At 52.6% G+C, this 16,074-nt stretch overlaps 1 protein-coding gene across 1 annotated transcript in view; it reads right to left on the bottom strand.

Moving 5' to 3' along the window:
• The window catches only part of LOC124022306 (arf-GAP with dual PH domain-containing protein 1-like), a 53,718-nt gene that overhangs the window by 29,095 nt on the left and 8,549 nt on the right, over positions 1-16,074 (bottom strand). The window contains exon 3 of the mRNA XM_046337229.1: positions 13,038-13,129. Within this exon, the coding sequence (XP_046193185.1) occupies positions 13,038-13,129 (92 nt within the window). The remainder of the gene's footprint in view (positions 1-13,037; positions 13,130-16,074) is intronic.

Raw genomic sequence — 16,074 nt, 5'->3', positions numbered from 1 at the left:
GGCCAGGTGATACCACTGACCACAGCACTGGGCCTGACCTCACGAGGCCAGGTGATACCACTGTCCACAGCACTGGGCCTGACCTCACGAGGCTCAGAGTTAGAGAACACTACTGATACCACTGTACCACAGCACTGGGTGACCTCACGAGGCTCAGAGTCAGAGAACACACTGATACCACTGTACCACAGCACTGGGCCTGACCTCACGAGGCTCAGAGGTGATACCACTGAACAGCACTGGGCCTGACCTCTGTAGGCCAGGTGATACCACTGAACAGACTGGGCCTGACCTCGAGGCTCAGAGAACACACTGATACCACTGTCCACAGCACTGGGCCTGACCTCACGAGGCTCAGAGAACACTACTGATACCACTGTACCACAGCACTGGGCCTGACCTCACGAGGCTCAGAGAACACTACTGATACCACTGTCCACAGCACTGGGCCTGACCTCACGAGGCTCAGAGAACACTACTGACCACTGTACCACAGCACTGGGCCTGACCTCACGAGGCTCAGAGGATACCACTGTACCACAGCACTGGGCCTGACCTCACGAGGCTGAACACTACTGATACCACTGTACCACAGCACTGGGCCTGACCTCACGAGGCTCAGAGAACACTACTGATACCACTGTACCACAGCACTGGGCCTGACCTCACGAGGCTCAGAGTCAGAGAACACTACTGATACCACTGTACCACAGCACTGGGCCTGACCTCACGAGGCTCAGAGAACACTACTGATACCACTGTCCACAGCACTGGGCCTGACCCACGAGGCTCAGAGTTAGAGAACACTACTGATACCACTGTACCACAGCACTGGGCCTGACCTCACGAGGCTCAGAGAACACTACTGATACCACTGTCCACAGCACTGGGCCTGACCTCACGAGGCTCAGAGAACAATACTGATACCACTGTACCACAGCACTGGGCCTGGCCTCACGAGGCTCAGAGAACACTACTGGTCCCAGCAACCTCACGAGGCTCAGAGAACACTACTGATACCACTGTACCACAGCACTGGGCCTGACCTCACGAGGCTCAGAGAACACTACTGATACCACTGTACCACAGCACTGGGCCTGACCTCACGAGGCTCAGAGTCAGAGAACACTACTGATACCACTGTACCACAGCACTGGGCCTGACCTCACGAGGCTCAGAGAACACTACTGATACCACTGTACCACAGCACTGGGCCTGACCTCACGAGGCTCAGAGTCAGAGAACACTACTGATACCACTGTACCACAGCACTGGGCCTGACCTCACGAGGCTCAGAGTTAGAGAACACTACTGATACCACTGTACCACAGCACTGGGCCTGACCTCACGAGGCTCAGAGAACACTACTGATACCACTGTACCACAGCACTGGGCCTGACCTCACGAGGCTCAGAGAACACTACTGATACCACTGTCCACAGCACTGGGCCTGACCTCACGAGGCTCAGAGTTAGAGAACACTACTGATACCACTGTACCACAGCACTGGGCCTGACCTCACGAGGCTCAGAGTCAGAGAACACTACTGATACCACTGTACCACAGCACTGGGCCTGACCTCACGAGGCTCAGAGAACACTACTGATACCACTGTCCACAGCACTGGGCCTGACCTCACGAGGCTCAGAGTTAGAGAACACTACTGATACCACTGTACCACAGCACTGGGCCTGACCTCACGAGGCTCAGAGAACACTACTGATACCACTGTCCACAGCACTGGGCCTGACCTCACGAGGCTCAGAGAACACTACTGATACCACTGTACCACAGCACTGGGCCTGACCTCACGAGGCTCAGAGAACACTACTGATACCACTGTCCACAGCACTGGGCCTGACCTCACGAGGCTCAGAGAACACTACTGATACCACTGTACCACAGCACTGGGCCTGACCTCACGAGGCTCAGAGAACACTACTGATACCACTGTACCACAGCACTGGGCCTGACCTCACGAGGCTCAGAGTCAGAGAACACTACTGATACCACTGTACCACAGCACTGGGCCTGACCTCACGAGGCTCAGAGTTAGAGAACACTACTGATACCACTGTACCACAGCACTGGGCCTGACCTCACGAGGCTCAGAGTCAGAGAACACTACTGATACCACTGTACCACAGCACTGGGCCTGACCTCACGAGGCTCAGAGAACACTACTGATACCACTGTCCACAGCACTGGGCCTGACCTCACGAGGCTCAGAGTTAGAGAACACTACTGATACCACTGTACCACAGCACTGGGCCTGACCTCACGAGGCTCAGAGAACACTACTGATACCACTGTCCACAGCACTGGGCCTGACCTCACGAGGCTCAGAGAACACTACTGATACCACTGTACCACAGCACTGGGCCTGACCTCACGAGGCTCAGAGAACACTACTGATACCACTGTCCACAGCACTGGGCCTGACCTCACGAGGCTCAGAGAACACTACTGATACCACTGTACCACAGCACTGGGCCTGACCTCACGAGGCTCAGAGAACACTACTGATACCACTGTACCACAGCACTGGGCCTGACCTCACGAGGCTCAGAGTCAGAGAACACTACTGATACCACTGTACCACAGCACTGGGCCTGACCTCACGAGGCTCAGAGTTAGAGAACACTACTGATACCACTGTACCACAGCACTGGGCCTGACCTCACGAGGCTCAGAGTCAGAGAACACTACTGATACCACTGTACCACAGCACTGGGCCTGACCTCACGAGGCTCAGAGAACACTACTGATACCACTGTCCACAGCACTGGGCCTGACCTCACGAGGCTCAGAGTTAGAGAACACTACTGATACCACTGTACCACAGCACTGGGCCTGACCTCACGAGGCTCAGAGAACACTACTGATACCACTGTCCACAGCACTGGGCCTGACCTCACGAGGCTCAGAGAACACTACTGATACCACTGTACCACAGCACTGGGCCTGACCTCACGAGGCTCAGAGAACACTACTGATACTACAGCAGTTCACAATGATCTAACAATCAAAGAGAGTTATTGATGATACTGATGGAAACAGCTCATTATCTGTAACCACGTGGAATTAATAGGTCAAAAATAAACATTCATCCATATTACGGCAAATTCCCAGATCAGGTTGGATTCTATCACTCCAGTGTGTGTGTGTGTGTGTGTGTGTGTGTGTGTGTGTGTGTGTGTGTGTGTGTGTGTGTGTGTGTGTGTGTGTGTGTGTGTGTGTGTGTGTGTGTGTGTGTGTGTGTGTGTGTGTGTGTGTGTGTGTGTGTGTGTGTGTGTGTGTGTGTGTGTGTGTGTGTGTATGTGTGTATGTGTGTAATATGTGACATTTGGCAGCAAGGAAAATGTGAAGTGTTCATTAACATTAGAGATGGGGTCAGTGTACAGCTTCAGAGACAAAGAGAAGCACTCTCCCTCTTTCCTCTCTCTCCCTCCTCCCTCCCTCCTCTCTCTCTCCCTCCTCTCTCTCTCCCTCTTTCCTCTCTCTCCCTCCTCCCCTCTCCTCCCTCCCTCCTCTCTCTCTCCCTCTTCCCTCTCTCTCCCTCCTCCCTCTCTCTCCCTCCTCCCTCCCTCCTCTCTCTCTCTCCCTCTTTCCTCTCTCTCCCTCCTCCCTCTCCCTCCTCCCTCCCTCCTCTCTCTCTCCCTCTTTCCTCTCTCTCCCTCCCCCCTCTCTCTCCCTCCTCCCTCCCTCCTCTCTCTCTTCCTCTTTCCAATCTCCCCCTTCCGCCCTCCCTCTTTCCTCTCTCTCCCTCCTCCCTCCCCCTCTCTCTCTCCCTCTTTCCTCTCTCCCTCCTCCCTCCCTCCTCTCTCTCTCCCACTTTCCTCTCCCTCCTCCCTCCCTCCTCTCCCTCTCCCACTTTCCTCTCTCTCCCTCCTCCCTCCCTCCTCTCTCTCTCCCTCTTTCATCTCTCTCCCTCCTCCCTCCCTCCTCTCTCTCTCCCTCTTTCCTCTATCTCCCTCCTCCCTCCCTCCCTTCCTCCCTCCTCTCTCTCTCCCTCCTCCCTCCCTCCTCTCTCTATCCCTCTTTCCTCTCTCCCTCCTCCTCTCTCTCTCCCTCCTCCCTCCCTCCTCTCTCTCTCCCTCTTTCCTCTCTCTCCCTCCTCCCTCCCTCCTCTCTCTCTCCCTATTTCATCTCTCTCCCTCCTCCCTCCCTCCTCTCTCTCTCCCTCTTTCCTCTATCTCCCTCCCTCCCTCCTCTCTCTCTCTCTCCCTCCTCCCTCCCTCCTCTCTCCCTCCTCCCTCCCTCCTCTCTCTCTCCCTCTTTGCTCTCTCTCCCTCCATCTCTTCAGACACAACCGTCCATGTCAAGTACTGCAATCAGCCAGACTACATAATAACCAGATGGGAGGTGTGTGTGTATCCATGCTGAGTGCTGTCTGATGACTGCTGGGAAGCCCAGAGAGCTGATGGAAGGATTAGCGTTGCTGATTACGAGACGAAGACGAGACGACGGACGAGACAAGCCATCGGTCCCAGCATGAGATAAACACTTGACAGTCAACAACACATGACACACATTCAAACAAACCATGACACACAGAAAACATCAGGTGTCTCTGACACTCATTAAAACATAACATAAGGATTCAAGATAGTTCCAAGATTACCTGCCACATAACAGCAGAGAATGTTTTTTGTCTAAAACCCTGGTGAAAGGGGCCAAGACACAAACCACACTGACACCTGAGACTGTTATCTCACTATTTCAGTCACGCTGGTATGAATGAGTCGGGAGACAGGTGCAGGAACGCACAGGCGCAGGAATGCACAGGCGCAGGAACGATTCAGACACCGTTGCCCGAGAGCACACAAAAGAATACACACACCTCGGCCGAGACATCAGTGCCACAGGTAACCTCCACAAGCTGTGAACGATCTGAGAGACAAAGCAAGAAGGGCCTTCTATTCCATCAAAAGGAAAATAAACTTCGACATACCAATTATGATCTAGCTAAAAATCCTTGAATCAGTTATATTGCCTTTCATGGTTGTGAGGTCTGGGGTCCGCTCAGCAATCAAGAATTCACCAAATGGGACAAACACCAAATTGAGACTCTGCATGCAAAGTTCTGCAAAAACATCCTCTGTGTACAACGTAAAACACCAAATAATGCCTGCAGAGCAGAATTAGGACGATACCCACTAATTATCAAACTCCAGAAAAGAGCTGTTAAATTCTACAACCACCTAAAAGGAAGCGATTCCCAAACCTTCCATAACAAAGTCATCACCTACAGAGAGATGAACCTGGAGAAGAGTCCCCTAAGCAAGCTGGTCCTGGGGCTCTGTTCACAAACACAAACACACAGAGCCCCAGAACAGCAACACAATTAGACCCAAGGAAATCATGAGAAGACAAAAAGATAATTACTTGACACATTGGAAAGAATTAACAAAAAAACTGAGCAAACTAGAATGCTATTTGGCCCTAAACAGAAAGTACACAGCGGCAGAATACCTGACCACTGTGACTGACCCAAACTTAAGGAAAGCTTTGACTATGTACAGACTTATTGAGAATTACCGTAGGCAGACATGGCTCTCAAGAGAAGACAGGCTATGTGCTCACTGCCCACAAAATGAGGTGGAAACTCAGCTGCACTTCCTAACCTCCTGCTCAATGTATGACCATATTAGAGACAGTCTGTCTGTAAGGAGCTGTCAGTCTGCAAGGAGCTGCCAGTCTGCAAGGAGCTGCCAGTCTGCAAGGAGCTGTCAGAGCTGTCAGCCTGCATAGGGCAGCCAGAGCTGCCAGTCTTATTGGAGCAGCCAGAGCTGTCAGTCTGCATGGAGCAGCCAGAGCTGTCAGTCTGCAAGGAGCTGCCAGTCTGCAAGGAGCTGCCAGTCTGCAAGGTGCTGCCAGCCTGCATGGAGCAGCCAGAGCTGTCAGTCTGCAAGGAGCTGCCAGTCTGCAAGGAGCTGTCAGTCTGCAAGGAGCTGCCAGTCTGTAAGAAGCCGCCAGAGCTGTCAGCCCACATGGAGCAGCCAGAGATGTCAGTCTGCATGGATCAGCCAGAGATGTCAGTCTGCATGGAGCAGCCAGAGCTGTCAGTCTGCATGAAGCAGCCAGAGCTGTCAGTCTGCAAGAAGCAGCCAGAACTGTCAGTCTGCAAGGAGCTGTCAGTCTGCAAGGAGCTGCCAGTCTGCAAGGAGCTGCCAGTCTGCAAGGAGCTGTCAGTCTGCAAGGAGCTGCCAGTCTGCAAGGAGCTGTCAGTCTGCAAGGAGCTGTCAGTCTGCAAGGAGCTGCAAGTCTGCAAGGAGCTGTCAGTCTCCAAGGAGCTGTCAGTCTGCAAGGAGCTGTCAGTCTGCAAGGAGCTGCCAGTCTGCAAGGAGCTGTCAGTCTGCAAGGAGCTGTCAGTCTGCAAGGAGCAGGAGCAGCAGCAACTACAGTGGGAGAGGCTGCACTACTTGGAGAAATGGACTTGGGAGGAGATTCTAGACGGGAAAGGACCCTGGGAACAGCCTGGAGATTATTGTTGCCCCAAAGCCGAGCTGGAGGCAGCAAAAGCAGAGAGGCGGCATTATGAGGAGCTAGCACGGCAGAGCGGATGGAAGCCCGAGAGTCAGCCCCAAAAAATTATTGGAGGGGGCTCACAGGGAGTATGGCTATGCCAGGTAGGAGATCGGCGCAAACTCCCTGTGCTTACCGGGGGGCTAGAGAGACCGGGCAGGCACCGTGTTATGCAGTGGTGCGCACGGTGTCCCCAGGTGGGTGCATAGCCCGGTGCGGTATATTCCTACTCCTCGTATCGGCCGGGCTAGAGTGGGCATCGAGCCAGGTAAGGTTGGGCAGGCTTGGTGCTCAAGAGCTCCAGTGCGCTTGCACGGTCCGGTCTATCCAGTACCACCTCCACACCCCAGCCCTCCGGTAGCCGCCCCCCGCACCAGGCTTCCTATGCGTGTCCTCGGCCCAGTACCACCAGTGCCAGCACCACGCATCAGGCCTACAGTGCGCCTCGCCTCTCCTGCGCTGCCGGAGCCTCCCGCCTGTTCAGCGCTATCAGAGCCTTTCTCCTCTCCTGCGCTACCGGAGTCTCCCGCCTGTTCAGCGCAGCTAGAGCCTTCTTCCTCTACAGCGCTGCTGGAGTCTCCTGTCTGTTCAGCGCAGCCAGAGCTGTCAGCCTGCACGGAGCAGTCAGAGCTGTCAGCCTGCATAGGGCAGCCAGAGCTGCCAGTCTTATTGGAGCAGCCAGAGCTGTCAGTCTGCATGGAGCAGCCAGAGCTTTCAGTCTGCAAGGAGCTGCCAGTCTGCAAGGAGCTGCCAGTCTGCAAGGTGCTGCCAGCCTGCATGGAGCAGCCAGAGCTGTCAGTCTGCAAGGAGCTGCCAGTCTGCAAGGAGCTGCCAGTCTGCAAGGAGCTGTCAGTCTGCAAGGAGCTGCCAGTCTGTAAGAAGCCACCAGAGCTGTCAGCCCACATGGAGCAGCCAGAGATGTCAGTCTGCATGGATCAGCCAGAAATGTCAGTCTGCATGGAGCAGCCAGAGATGTCAGTCTGCATGGATCAGCCAGAGATGTCAGTCTGCATGGAGCAGCCAGAGCTGTCAGTCTGCATGAAGCAGCCAGAGCTGTCAGTCTGCATGAAGCAGCCAGTCTGCAAGGAGCTGTCAGTCTGCAAGGAGCTGTCAGTCTGCAAGGAGCTGTCAGTCTCCAAGAAGCTGTCAGTCTGCAAGGAGCTGCCAGTCTGCAAGGAGCTGCCAGTCTGCAAGGAGCTGCCAGTCTGCAAGGAGCTGTCAGTCTGCAAGGAGCTGTCAGTCTGTAAGGAGCTGCCAGTCTGCAAGGAGCTGCCAGTCTGCAAGGAGCTGTCAGTCTGCAAGGAGCTGCCAGTCTGCAAGGAGCTGCCAGTCTGCAAGGAGCTGTCAGTCTGCAAGGAGCTGCCAGTCTGTAAGAAGCCGCCAGAGCTGTCAGCCCACATGGAGCAGCCAGAGATGTCAGTCTGCATGGATCAGCCAGAGATGTCAGTCTGCATGGAGCAGCCAGAGCTGTCAGTCTGCATGAAGCAGCCAGAGCTGTCAGTCTGCAAGAAGCAGCCAGAACTGTCAGTCTGCAAGGAGCTGTCAGTCTGCAAGGAGCTGCCAGTCTGCAAGGAGCTGCCAGTCTGCAAGGAGCTGTCAGTCTGCAAGGAGCTGTCAGTCTGCAAGGAGCTGCAAGTCTGCAAGGAGCTGTCAGTCTCCAAGGAGCTGTCAGTCTGCAAGGAGCTGTCAGTCTGCAAGGAGCTGCCAGTCTGTAAGAAGCCACCAGAGCTGTCAGCCCACATGGAGCAGCCAGAGATGTCAGTCTGCATGGATCAGCCAGAAATGTCAGTCTGCATGGAGCAGCCAGAGATGTCAGTCTGCATGGATCAGCCAGAGATGTCAGTCTGCATGGAGCAGCCAGAGCTGTCAGTCTGCATGAAGCAGCCAGAGCTGTCAGTCTGCATGAAGCAGCCAGTCTGCAAGGAGCTGTCAGTCTGCAAGGAGCTGTCAGTCTGCAAGGAGCTGTCAGTCTCCAAGAAGCTGTCAGTCTGCAAGGAGCTGCCAGTCTGCAAGGAGCTGCCAGTCTGCAAGGAGCTGCCAGTCTGCAAGGAGCTGCCAGTCTGCAAGGAGCTGTCAGTCTGCAAGGAGCTGTCAGTCTGTAAGGAGCTGCCAGTCTGCAAGGAGCTGCCAGTCTGCAAGGAGCTGCCAGTCTGCAAGGAGCTGTCAGTCTGCAAGGAGCTGCCAGTCTGCAAGGAGCTGTCAGTCTGCAAGGAGCTGTCAGTCTGCAAGGAGCTGCAAGTCTGCAAGGAGCTGTCAGTCTCCAAGGAGCTGTCAGTCTGCAAGGAGCTGTCAGTCTGCAAGGAGCTGCCAGTCTGCAAGGAGCTGTCAGTCTGCAAGGAGCTGTCAGTCTGCAAGGAGCAGGAGCAGCAGCAACTACAGTGGGAGAGGCTGCACTACTTGGAGAAATGGACTTGGGAGGAGATTCTAGACGGGAAAGGACCCTGGGAACAGCCTGGAGATTATTGTTGCCCCAAAGCCGAGCTGGAGGCAGCAAAAGCAGAGAGGCGGCATTATGAGGAGCTAGCACGGCAGAGCGGATGGAAGCCCGAGAGTCAGCCCCAAAAAATTATTGGAGGGGGCTCACAGGGAGTATGGCTATGCCAGGTAGGAGATCGGCGCAAACTCCCTGTGCACCGGGGGCTAGAGAGACCGGGCAGGCACCGTGTTATGCAGTGGTGCGCACGGTGTCCCCAGGTGGGTGCATAGCCCGGTGCGGTATATTCCTACTCCTCGTATCGGCCGGGCTAGAGTGGGCATCGAGCCAGGTTGGGCAGGCTTGGTGCTCAAGAGCTCCAGTGCGCTTGCACGGTCCGGTCTATCCAGTACCACCTCCACACCCCAGCCCTCCGGTAGCCGCCCCCCGCACCAGGCTTCCTATGCGTGTCCTCGGCCCAGTACCACCAGTGCCAGCACCACGCATCAGGCCTACAGTGCGCCTCGCCTCTCCTGCGCTGCCGGAGCCTCCCGCCTGTTCAGCGCTATCAGAGCCTTTCTCCTCTCCTGCGCTACCGGAGTCTCCCGCCTGTTCAGCGCAGCTAGAGCCTTCTTCCTCTACAGCGCTGCTGGAGTCTCCTGTCTGTTCAGCGCAGCCAGAGCTGTCAGCCTGCACGGAGCAGTCAGAGCTGTCAGCCTGCATAGGGCAGCCAGAGCTGCCAGTCTTATTGGAGCAGCCAGAGCTGTCAGTCTGCATGGAGCAGCCAGAGCTTTCAGTCTGCAAGGAGCTGCCAGTCTGCAAGGAGCTGCCAGTCTGCAAGGTGCTGCCAGCCTGCATGGAGCAGCCAGAGCTGTCAGTCTGCAAGGAGCTGCCAGTCTGCAAGGAGCTGCCAGTCTGCAAGGAGCTGTCAGTCTGCAAGGAGCTGCCAGTCTGTAAGAAGCCACCAGAGCTGTCAGCCCACATGGAGCAGCCAGAGATGTCAGTCTGCATGGATCAGCCAGAAATGTCAGTCTGCATGGAGCAGCCAGAGATGTCAGTCTGCATGGATCAGCCAGAGATGTCAGTCTGCATGGAGCAGCCAGAGCTGTCAGTCTGCATGAAGCAGCCAGAGCTGTCAGTCTGCATGAAGCAGCCAGTCTGCAAGGAGCTGTCAGTCTGCAAGGAGCTGTCAGTCTGCAAGGAGCTGTCAGTCTCCAAGAAGCTGTCAGTCTGCAAGGAGCTGCCAGTCTGCAAGGAGCTGCCAGTCTGCAAGGAGCTGCCAGTCTGCAAGGAGCTGTCAGTCTGCAAGGAGCTGTCAGTCTGTAAGGAGCTGCCAGTCTGCAAGGAGCTGCCAGTCTGCAAGGAGCTGTCAGTCTGCAAGGAGCTGCCAGTCTGCAAGGAGCTGCCAGTCTGCAAGGAGCTGTCAGTCTGCAAGGAGCTGCCAGTCTGTAAGAAGCCGCCAGAGCTGTCAGCCCACATGGAGCAGCCAGAGATGTCAGTCTGCATGGATCAGCCAGAGATGTCAGTCTGCATGGAGCAGCCAGAGCTGTCAGTCTGCATGAAGCAGCCAGAGCTGTCAGTCTGCAAGAAGCAGCCAGAACTGTCAGTCTGCAAGGAGCTGTCAGTCTGCAAGGAGCTGCCAGTCTGCAAGGAGCTGCCAGTCTGCAAGGAGCTGTCAGTCTGCAAGGAGCTGTCAGTCTGCAAGGAGCTGCAAGTCTGCAAGGAGCTGTCAGTCTCCAAGGAGCTGTCAGTCTGCAAGGAGCTGTCAGTCTGCAAGGAGCTGCCAGTCTGTAAGAAGCCACCAGAGCTGTCAGCCCACATGGAGCAGCCAGAGATGTCAGTCTGCATGGATCAGCCAGAAATGTCAGTCTGCATGGAGCAGCCAGAGATGTCAGTCTGCATGGATCAGCCAGAGATGTCAGTCTGCATGGAGCAGCCAGAGCTGTCAGTCTGCATGCAGCAGCCAGAGCTGTCAGTCTGCATGAAGCAGCCAGAGCTGTCAGTCTGCAAGAAGCAGCCAGAGCTGTCAGTCTGCAAGAAGCAGCCAGAACTGCCAGTCTGCAAGGAGCTGCCAGTCTGCAAGGAGCTGTAAGTCTGCAAGGAGCTGTCAGTCTGCAAGGAGCTGTCAGTCTCCAAGGAGCTGTCAGTCTGCAAGGAGCTGCCAGTCTGCAAGGAGCTGCCAGTCTGCAAGGAGCTGTCAGTCTGCAAGGAGCTGTCAGTCTGTAAGGAGCTGCCAGTCTGCAAGGAGCTGCCAGTCTGCAAGGAGCTGTCAGTCTGCAAGGAGCTGCCAGTCTGCAAGGAGCTGTCAGTCTGCAATTAGCTGTCAGTCTGCAAGGAGCTGCCAGTCTGCAAGGAGCTGTCAGTCTGCAAGGAGCTGCCAGTCTGCAAGGAGCTGTCAGTTTGCAAGGAGCTGTCAGTCTGCAAGGAGATGTCAGTCTGTAAGGAGCTGTCAGTCTGTAAGAAGCCGCCAGAGCTGTCAGCCCCCATGGAGCAGCCAGAGCCGCCAGTCAGCGTGGAGCAGCCAGTCAGCCAGAACTGCCAGTCGGCCAGGATCCGCCAGTCGGCCAGGATCCGCCAGAACTGCCAGTCAGCCAGGATCCGCCAGTCGGCCAGGATCCACCAGTCAGCCAGAACTGCCAGTCGGCCAGGATCCGCCAGTCGGCCAGGATCCGCCAGAACTGCCAGTCAGCCAGGATCCGCCAGTCGCCAGGATCTACCAGTCAGCCAGGATCCACCAGTCAGCCAGGATCCGCCAGTCGCCAGGATCTGCCAGTCAGCCAGGATCCGCCAGTCAGCCAGGATCCGCCAGTCGCCAGGATCTACCAGTCAGCCAGGATCTGCCAGATCCGCTAGTCAGCCAGGATCCGCCAGTCAGCCAGGATCTGGTAGATCCATCAACCTGCCTGAGCTTCCTCTCACTCCTGAGCTTCCTCTCACTCCTGAGCTTCCTCTCATTCCTGAGCCTTCTCTCACTCCTGAGCTTCCTCTCACTCCTGAGCTTCCTCTCACTCCTGAGCTTCCTCTCACTCCTGAGCTTCCTCTCACTCCTGAGCTTCCTCTCATTCCTGAGCCTTCTCTCACTCCTGAGCTTCCTCTCACTCCTGACTCTCACTCCCGAGCTTTCTCTCACTCCCGAGCTTTCCCTCAGTCCCGAGCTGCCTCAGTCCCGAGCTGCCCTTCAGTCCCGATCTGCTCCTCAGTCCAGTGGGGTTCTGGGTGAGGACTACTAGGCCATGGTCGGCGGCGAGGGTGGACAATCCAGGGACGCGAGGAGAAGGGACTGAGACATTGACTGAGTGGGGGCCACGTCCCGCGCCGGAGCAACCACCATGGACAGACGCCCACCCGGACCCTCCCTATTGTTTTGAGGTGCGTTCGGGAGTCCGCACCTTAGGGGGGTTTCTGTCACGCCCTGGTCGAAGTATTTTGTGTTTATCTTTATGTATTGGGTCAGGCCAGGTTGTGGCATGGGGTTTTTGTATTGTGGTGTGTTTTGTCTTGGGGTTTTGGTATGAGAGAGAGAGAGAGAGAGAGAGAGAGAGAGAGAGAGAGAGAGAGAGAGAGAGAGAGAGAGAGAGAGAGAGAGAGAGAGAGAGAGAGAGAGAGAGAGAGAGAGAGAGAGAGAGAGAGAGAGAGAGAGAGAGAGAGAGAGAGGAAATAATGAACAAGGAAACATCCTATAACTAGTCTAAAACACATGACTGAAACTCAATGATTCGTCCTCCTACACATTAAACATCACAGGAAAACCACTTATGATCTTATTATGGAACGTATTACAATGTGCACTTCATCCTAATGTCTTTCTGAGGGATTGATCATGATAGAGAATAGACAGTGTGTGTGTGTGTGTGTCCTTTCAGTATCCTGCCCTAGCCAGCCTAGCCTCATCACAATGTCATTATTACAATGGTCCCGTTGCCATGGTCACCACACACACACACACACACACACACACACACACACACACACACACACACACACACACACACACACACACACACACACACACACACACACACACACACACACACACACACACACACACACACACACACACACACACACACACACACACAGGCACAGGCACACTTACTGGCAGTCTTTGTGGGTGGGTTTGTAGTAGTAGACAGGAACAAACGCCTCATATTTCTGCTTCATCAATTCGTTCCCTTTCTCCTCCATGAACTGTAACACACACCCACCAACACACACAGAGAAAGAGAGAAGTTGAGAGAGACAGAACAGACGGGCGGATGAGTCATGATTGCATGTGTCATACCACGTATTAACCACTAAACACAGACAATTCCTTCCAGTGGATTGTTTTGAATGTGCAATATGCAGCTCAACCATTCATTTCCTAGGATAATGTCCTGTTCTTCAGGATGGACGGGACAAAAGCCTGTTTCATTTCATATTCATATCAGGTTCATCACGGAGTTATGACTCAACCATTCATTTCCTACAGGATAATGTCCTGTTCTTCAGGATGGACGGGACAAAAGCCTGTTTCATTTCATATTCATATCAGGTTCATCACGGAGTTATGACTCAACCATTCATTTCCTACAGGATAATGTCCTGTTCTTCAGGATGGACGGGACAAAAGCCTGTTTCATTTCATATTCATATCAGGTTCATCACGGAGTTATGACTCAACCATTCATTTCCTACAGGATAATGTCCTGTTCTTCAGGATGGACGGGACAAAAGCCTGTTTCATTTCATATTCATATCAGGTTCATCACGGAGTTATGACTCAACCATTCATTTCCTACAGGATAATGTCCTGTTCTTCAGGATGGACGGGACAAAAGCCTGTTTCATTTCATATTCATATCAGGTTCATCACGGAGTTATGACTCAACCATTCATTTCCTACAGGATAATGTCCTGTTCTTCAGGATGGACGGGACAAAAGCCTGTTTCATTTCATATTCATATCAGGTTCATCACGGAGTTATGACTCAACCATTCATTTCCTACAGGATAATGTCCTGTTCTTCAGGATGGACGGGACAAAAGCCTGTTTCATTTCATATTCATATCAGGTTCATCACGGAGTTATGACTCAACCATTCATTTCCTACAGGATAATGTCCTGTTCTTCAGGATGGACGGGACAAAAGCCTGTTTCATTTCATATTCATATCAGGTTCATCACGGAGTTATGACTCAACCATTCATTTCCTACAGGATAATGTCCTGTTCTTCAGGATGGACGGGACAAAAGCCTGTTTCATTTCATATTCATATCAGGTTCATCACGGAGTTATGACTCAACCATTCATTTCCTACAGGATAATGTCCTGTTCTTCAGGATGGACGGGACAAAAGCCTGTTTCATTTCATATTCATATCAGGTTCATCACGGAGTTATGACTCAACCATTCATTTCCTACAGGATAATGTCCTGTTCTTCAGGATGGACGGGACAAAAGCCTGTTTCATTTCATATTCATATCAGGTTCATCACGGAGTTATGACTCAACCATTCATTTCCTACAGGATAATGTCCTGTTCTTCAGGATGGACGGGACAAAAGCCTGTTTCATTTCATATTCATATCAGGTTCATCACGGAGTTATGACTCAACCATTCATTTCCTACAGGATAATGTCCTGTTCTTCAGGATGGACGGGACAAAAGCCTGTTTCATTTCATATTCATATCAGGTTCATCACGGAGTTATGACTCAACCATTCATTTCCTACAGGATAATGTCCTGTTCTTCAGGATGGACGGGACAAAAGCCTGTTTCATTTCATATTCATATCAGGTTCATCACGGAGTTATGACTCAACCATTCATTTCCTACAGGATAATGTCCTGTTCTTCAGGATGGACGGGACAAAAGCCTGTTTCATTTCATATTCATATCAGGTTCATCACGGAGTTATGACTCAACCATTCATTTCCTACAGGATAATGTCCTGTTCTTCAGGATGGACGGGACAAAAGCCTGTTTCATTTCATATTCATATCAGGTTCATCACGGAGTTATGACTCAACCATTCATTTCCTACAGGATAATGTCCTGTTCTTCAGGATGGACGGGACAAAAGCCGGTTTAATTTCATATTCATATCAGGTTCATCACGGAGTTATGACTCAACCATTCATTTCCTACAGGATAATGTCCTGTTCTTCAGGATGGACGGGACAAAAGCCTGTTTCATTTCATATTCATATCAGGTTCATCACGGAGTTATGACTCAACCATTCATTTCCTACAGGATAATGTCCTGTTCTTCAGGATGGACGGGACAAAAGCCTGTTTCATTTCATATTCATATCAGGTTCATCACGGAGTTATGACTCAACCATTCATTTCCTACAGGATAATGTCCTGTTCTTCAGGATGGACGGGACAAAAGCCTGTTTCATTTCATATTCATATCAGGTTCATCACGGAGTTATGACTCAACCATTCATTTCCTACAGGATAATGTCCTGTTCTTCAGGATGGACGGGACAAAAGCCTGTTTCATTTCATATTCATATCAGGTTCATCACGGAGTTATGACTCAACCATTCATTTCCTACAGGATAATGTCCTGTTCTTCAGGATGGACGGGACAAAAGCCTGTTTCATTTCATATTCATATCAGGTTCATCACGGAGTTATGACTCAACCATTCATTTCCTACAGGATAATGTCCTGTTCTTCAGGATGGACGGGACAAAAGCCTGTTTCATTTCATATTCATATCAGGTTCATCACGGAGTTATGACTCAACCATTCATTTCCTACAGGATAATGTCCTGTTCTTCAGGATGGACGGGACAAAAGCCTGTTTCATTTCATATTCATATCAGGTTCATCACGGAGTTATGACTCAACCATTCATTTCCTACAGGATAATGCCCTGTTCTTCAGGATGGACGGGACAAAAGCCTGTTTCATTTCATATTCATATCAGGTTCATCACGGAGTTATGACTCAGTCATAAAGGACTATGTATAGTCATGGGTTCAAAAACTATTTCAAATCTTCCAAGTACTTTGAGCGTCAGCTCTAGCCTGCCTGGAGTGACAGATGGGCGGGGTTTGCCATTTTGGGACGACTCTGTCGGTCTGTCAAGCCAGGCAAGCTCAATCAAGCACAGATAAAGCATTTGAAATGATTT

Source organism: Oncorhynchus gorbuscha, unplaced genomic scaffold, assembly GCF_021184085.1.
Source record: "Oncorhynchus gorbuscha isolate QuinsamMale2020 ecotype Even-year unplaced genomic scaffold, OgorEven_v1.0 Un_scaffold_1331, whole genome shotgun sequence".
NCBI classification, from domain to species: Eukaryota; Metazoa; Chordata; class Actinopteri; order Salmoniformes; family Salmonidae; genus Oncorhynchus; species Oncorhynchus gorbuscha.
Note: the sequence above shows the minus strand (reverse complement) of the source record. Positions and strands in the feature narration are given on the sequence as shown.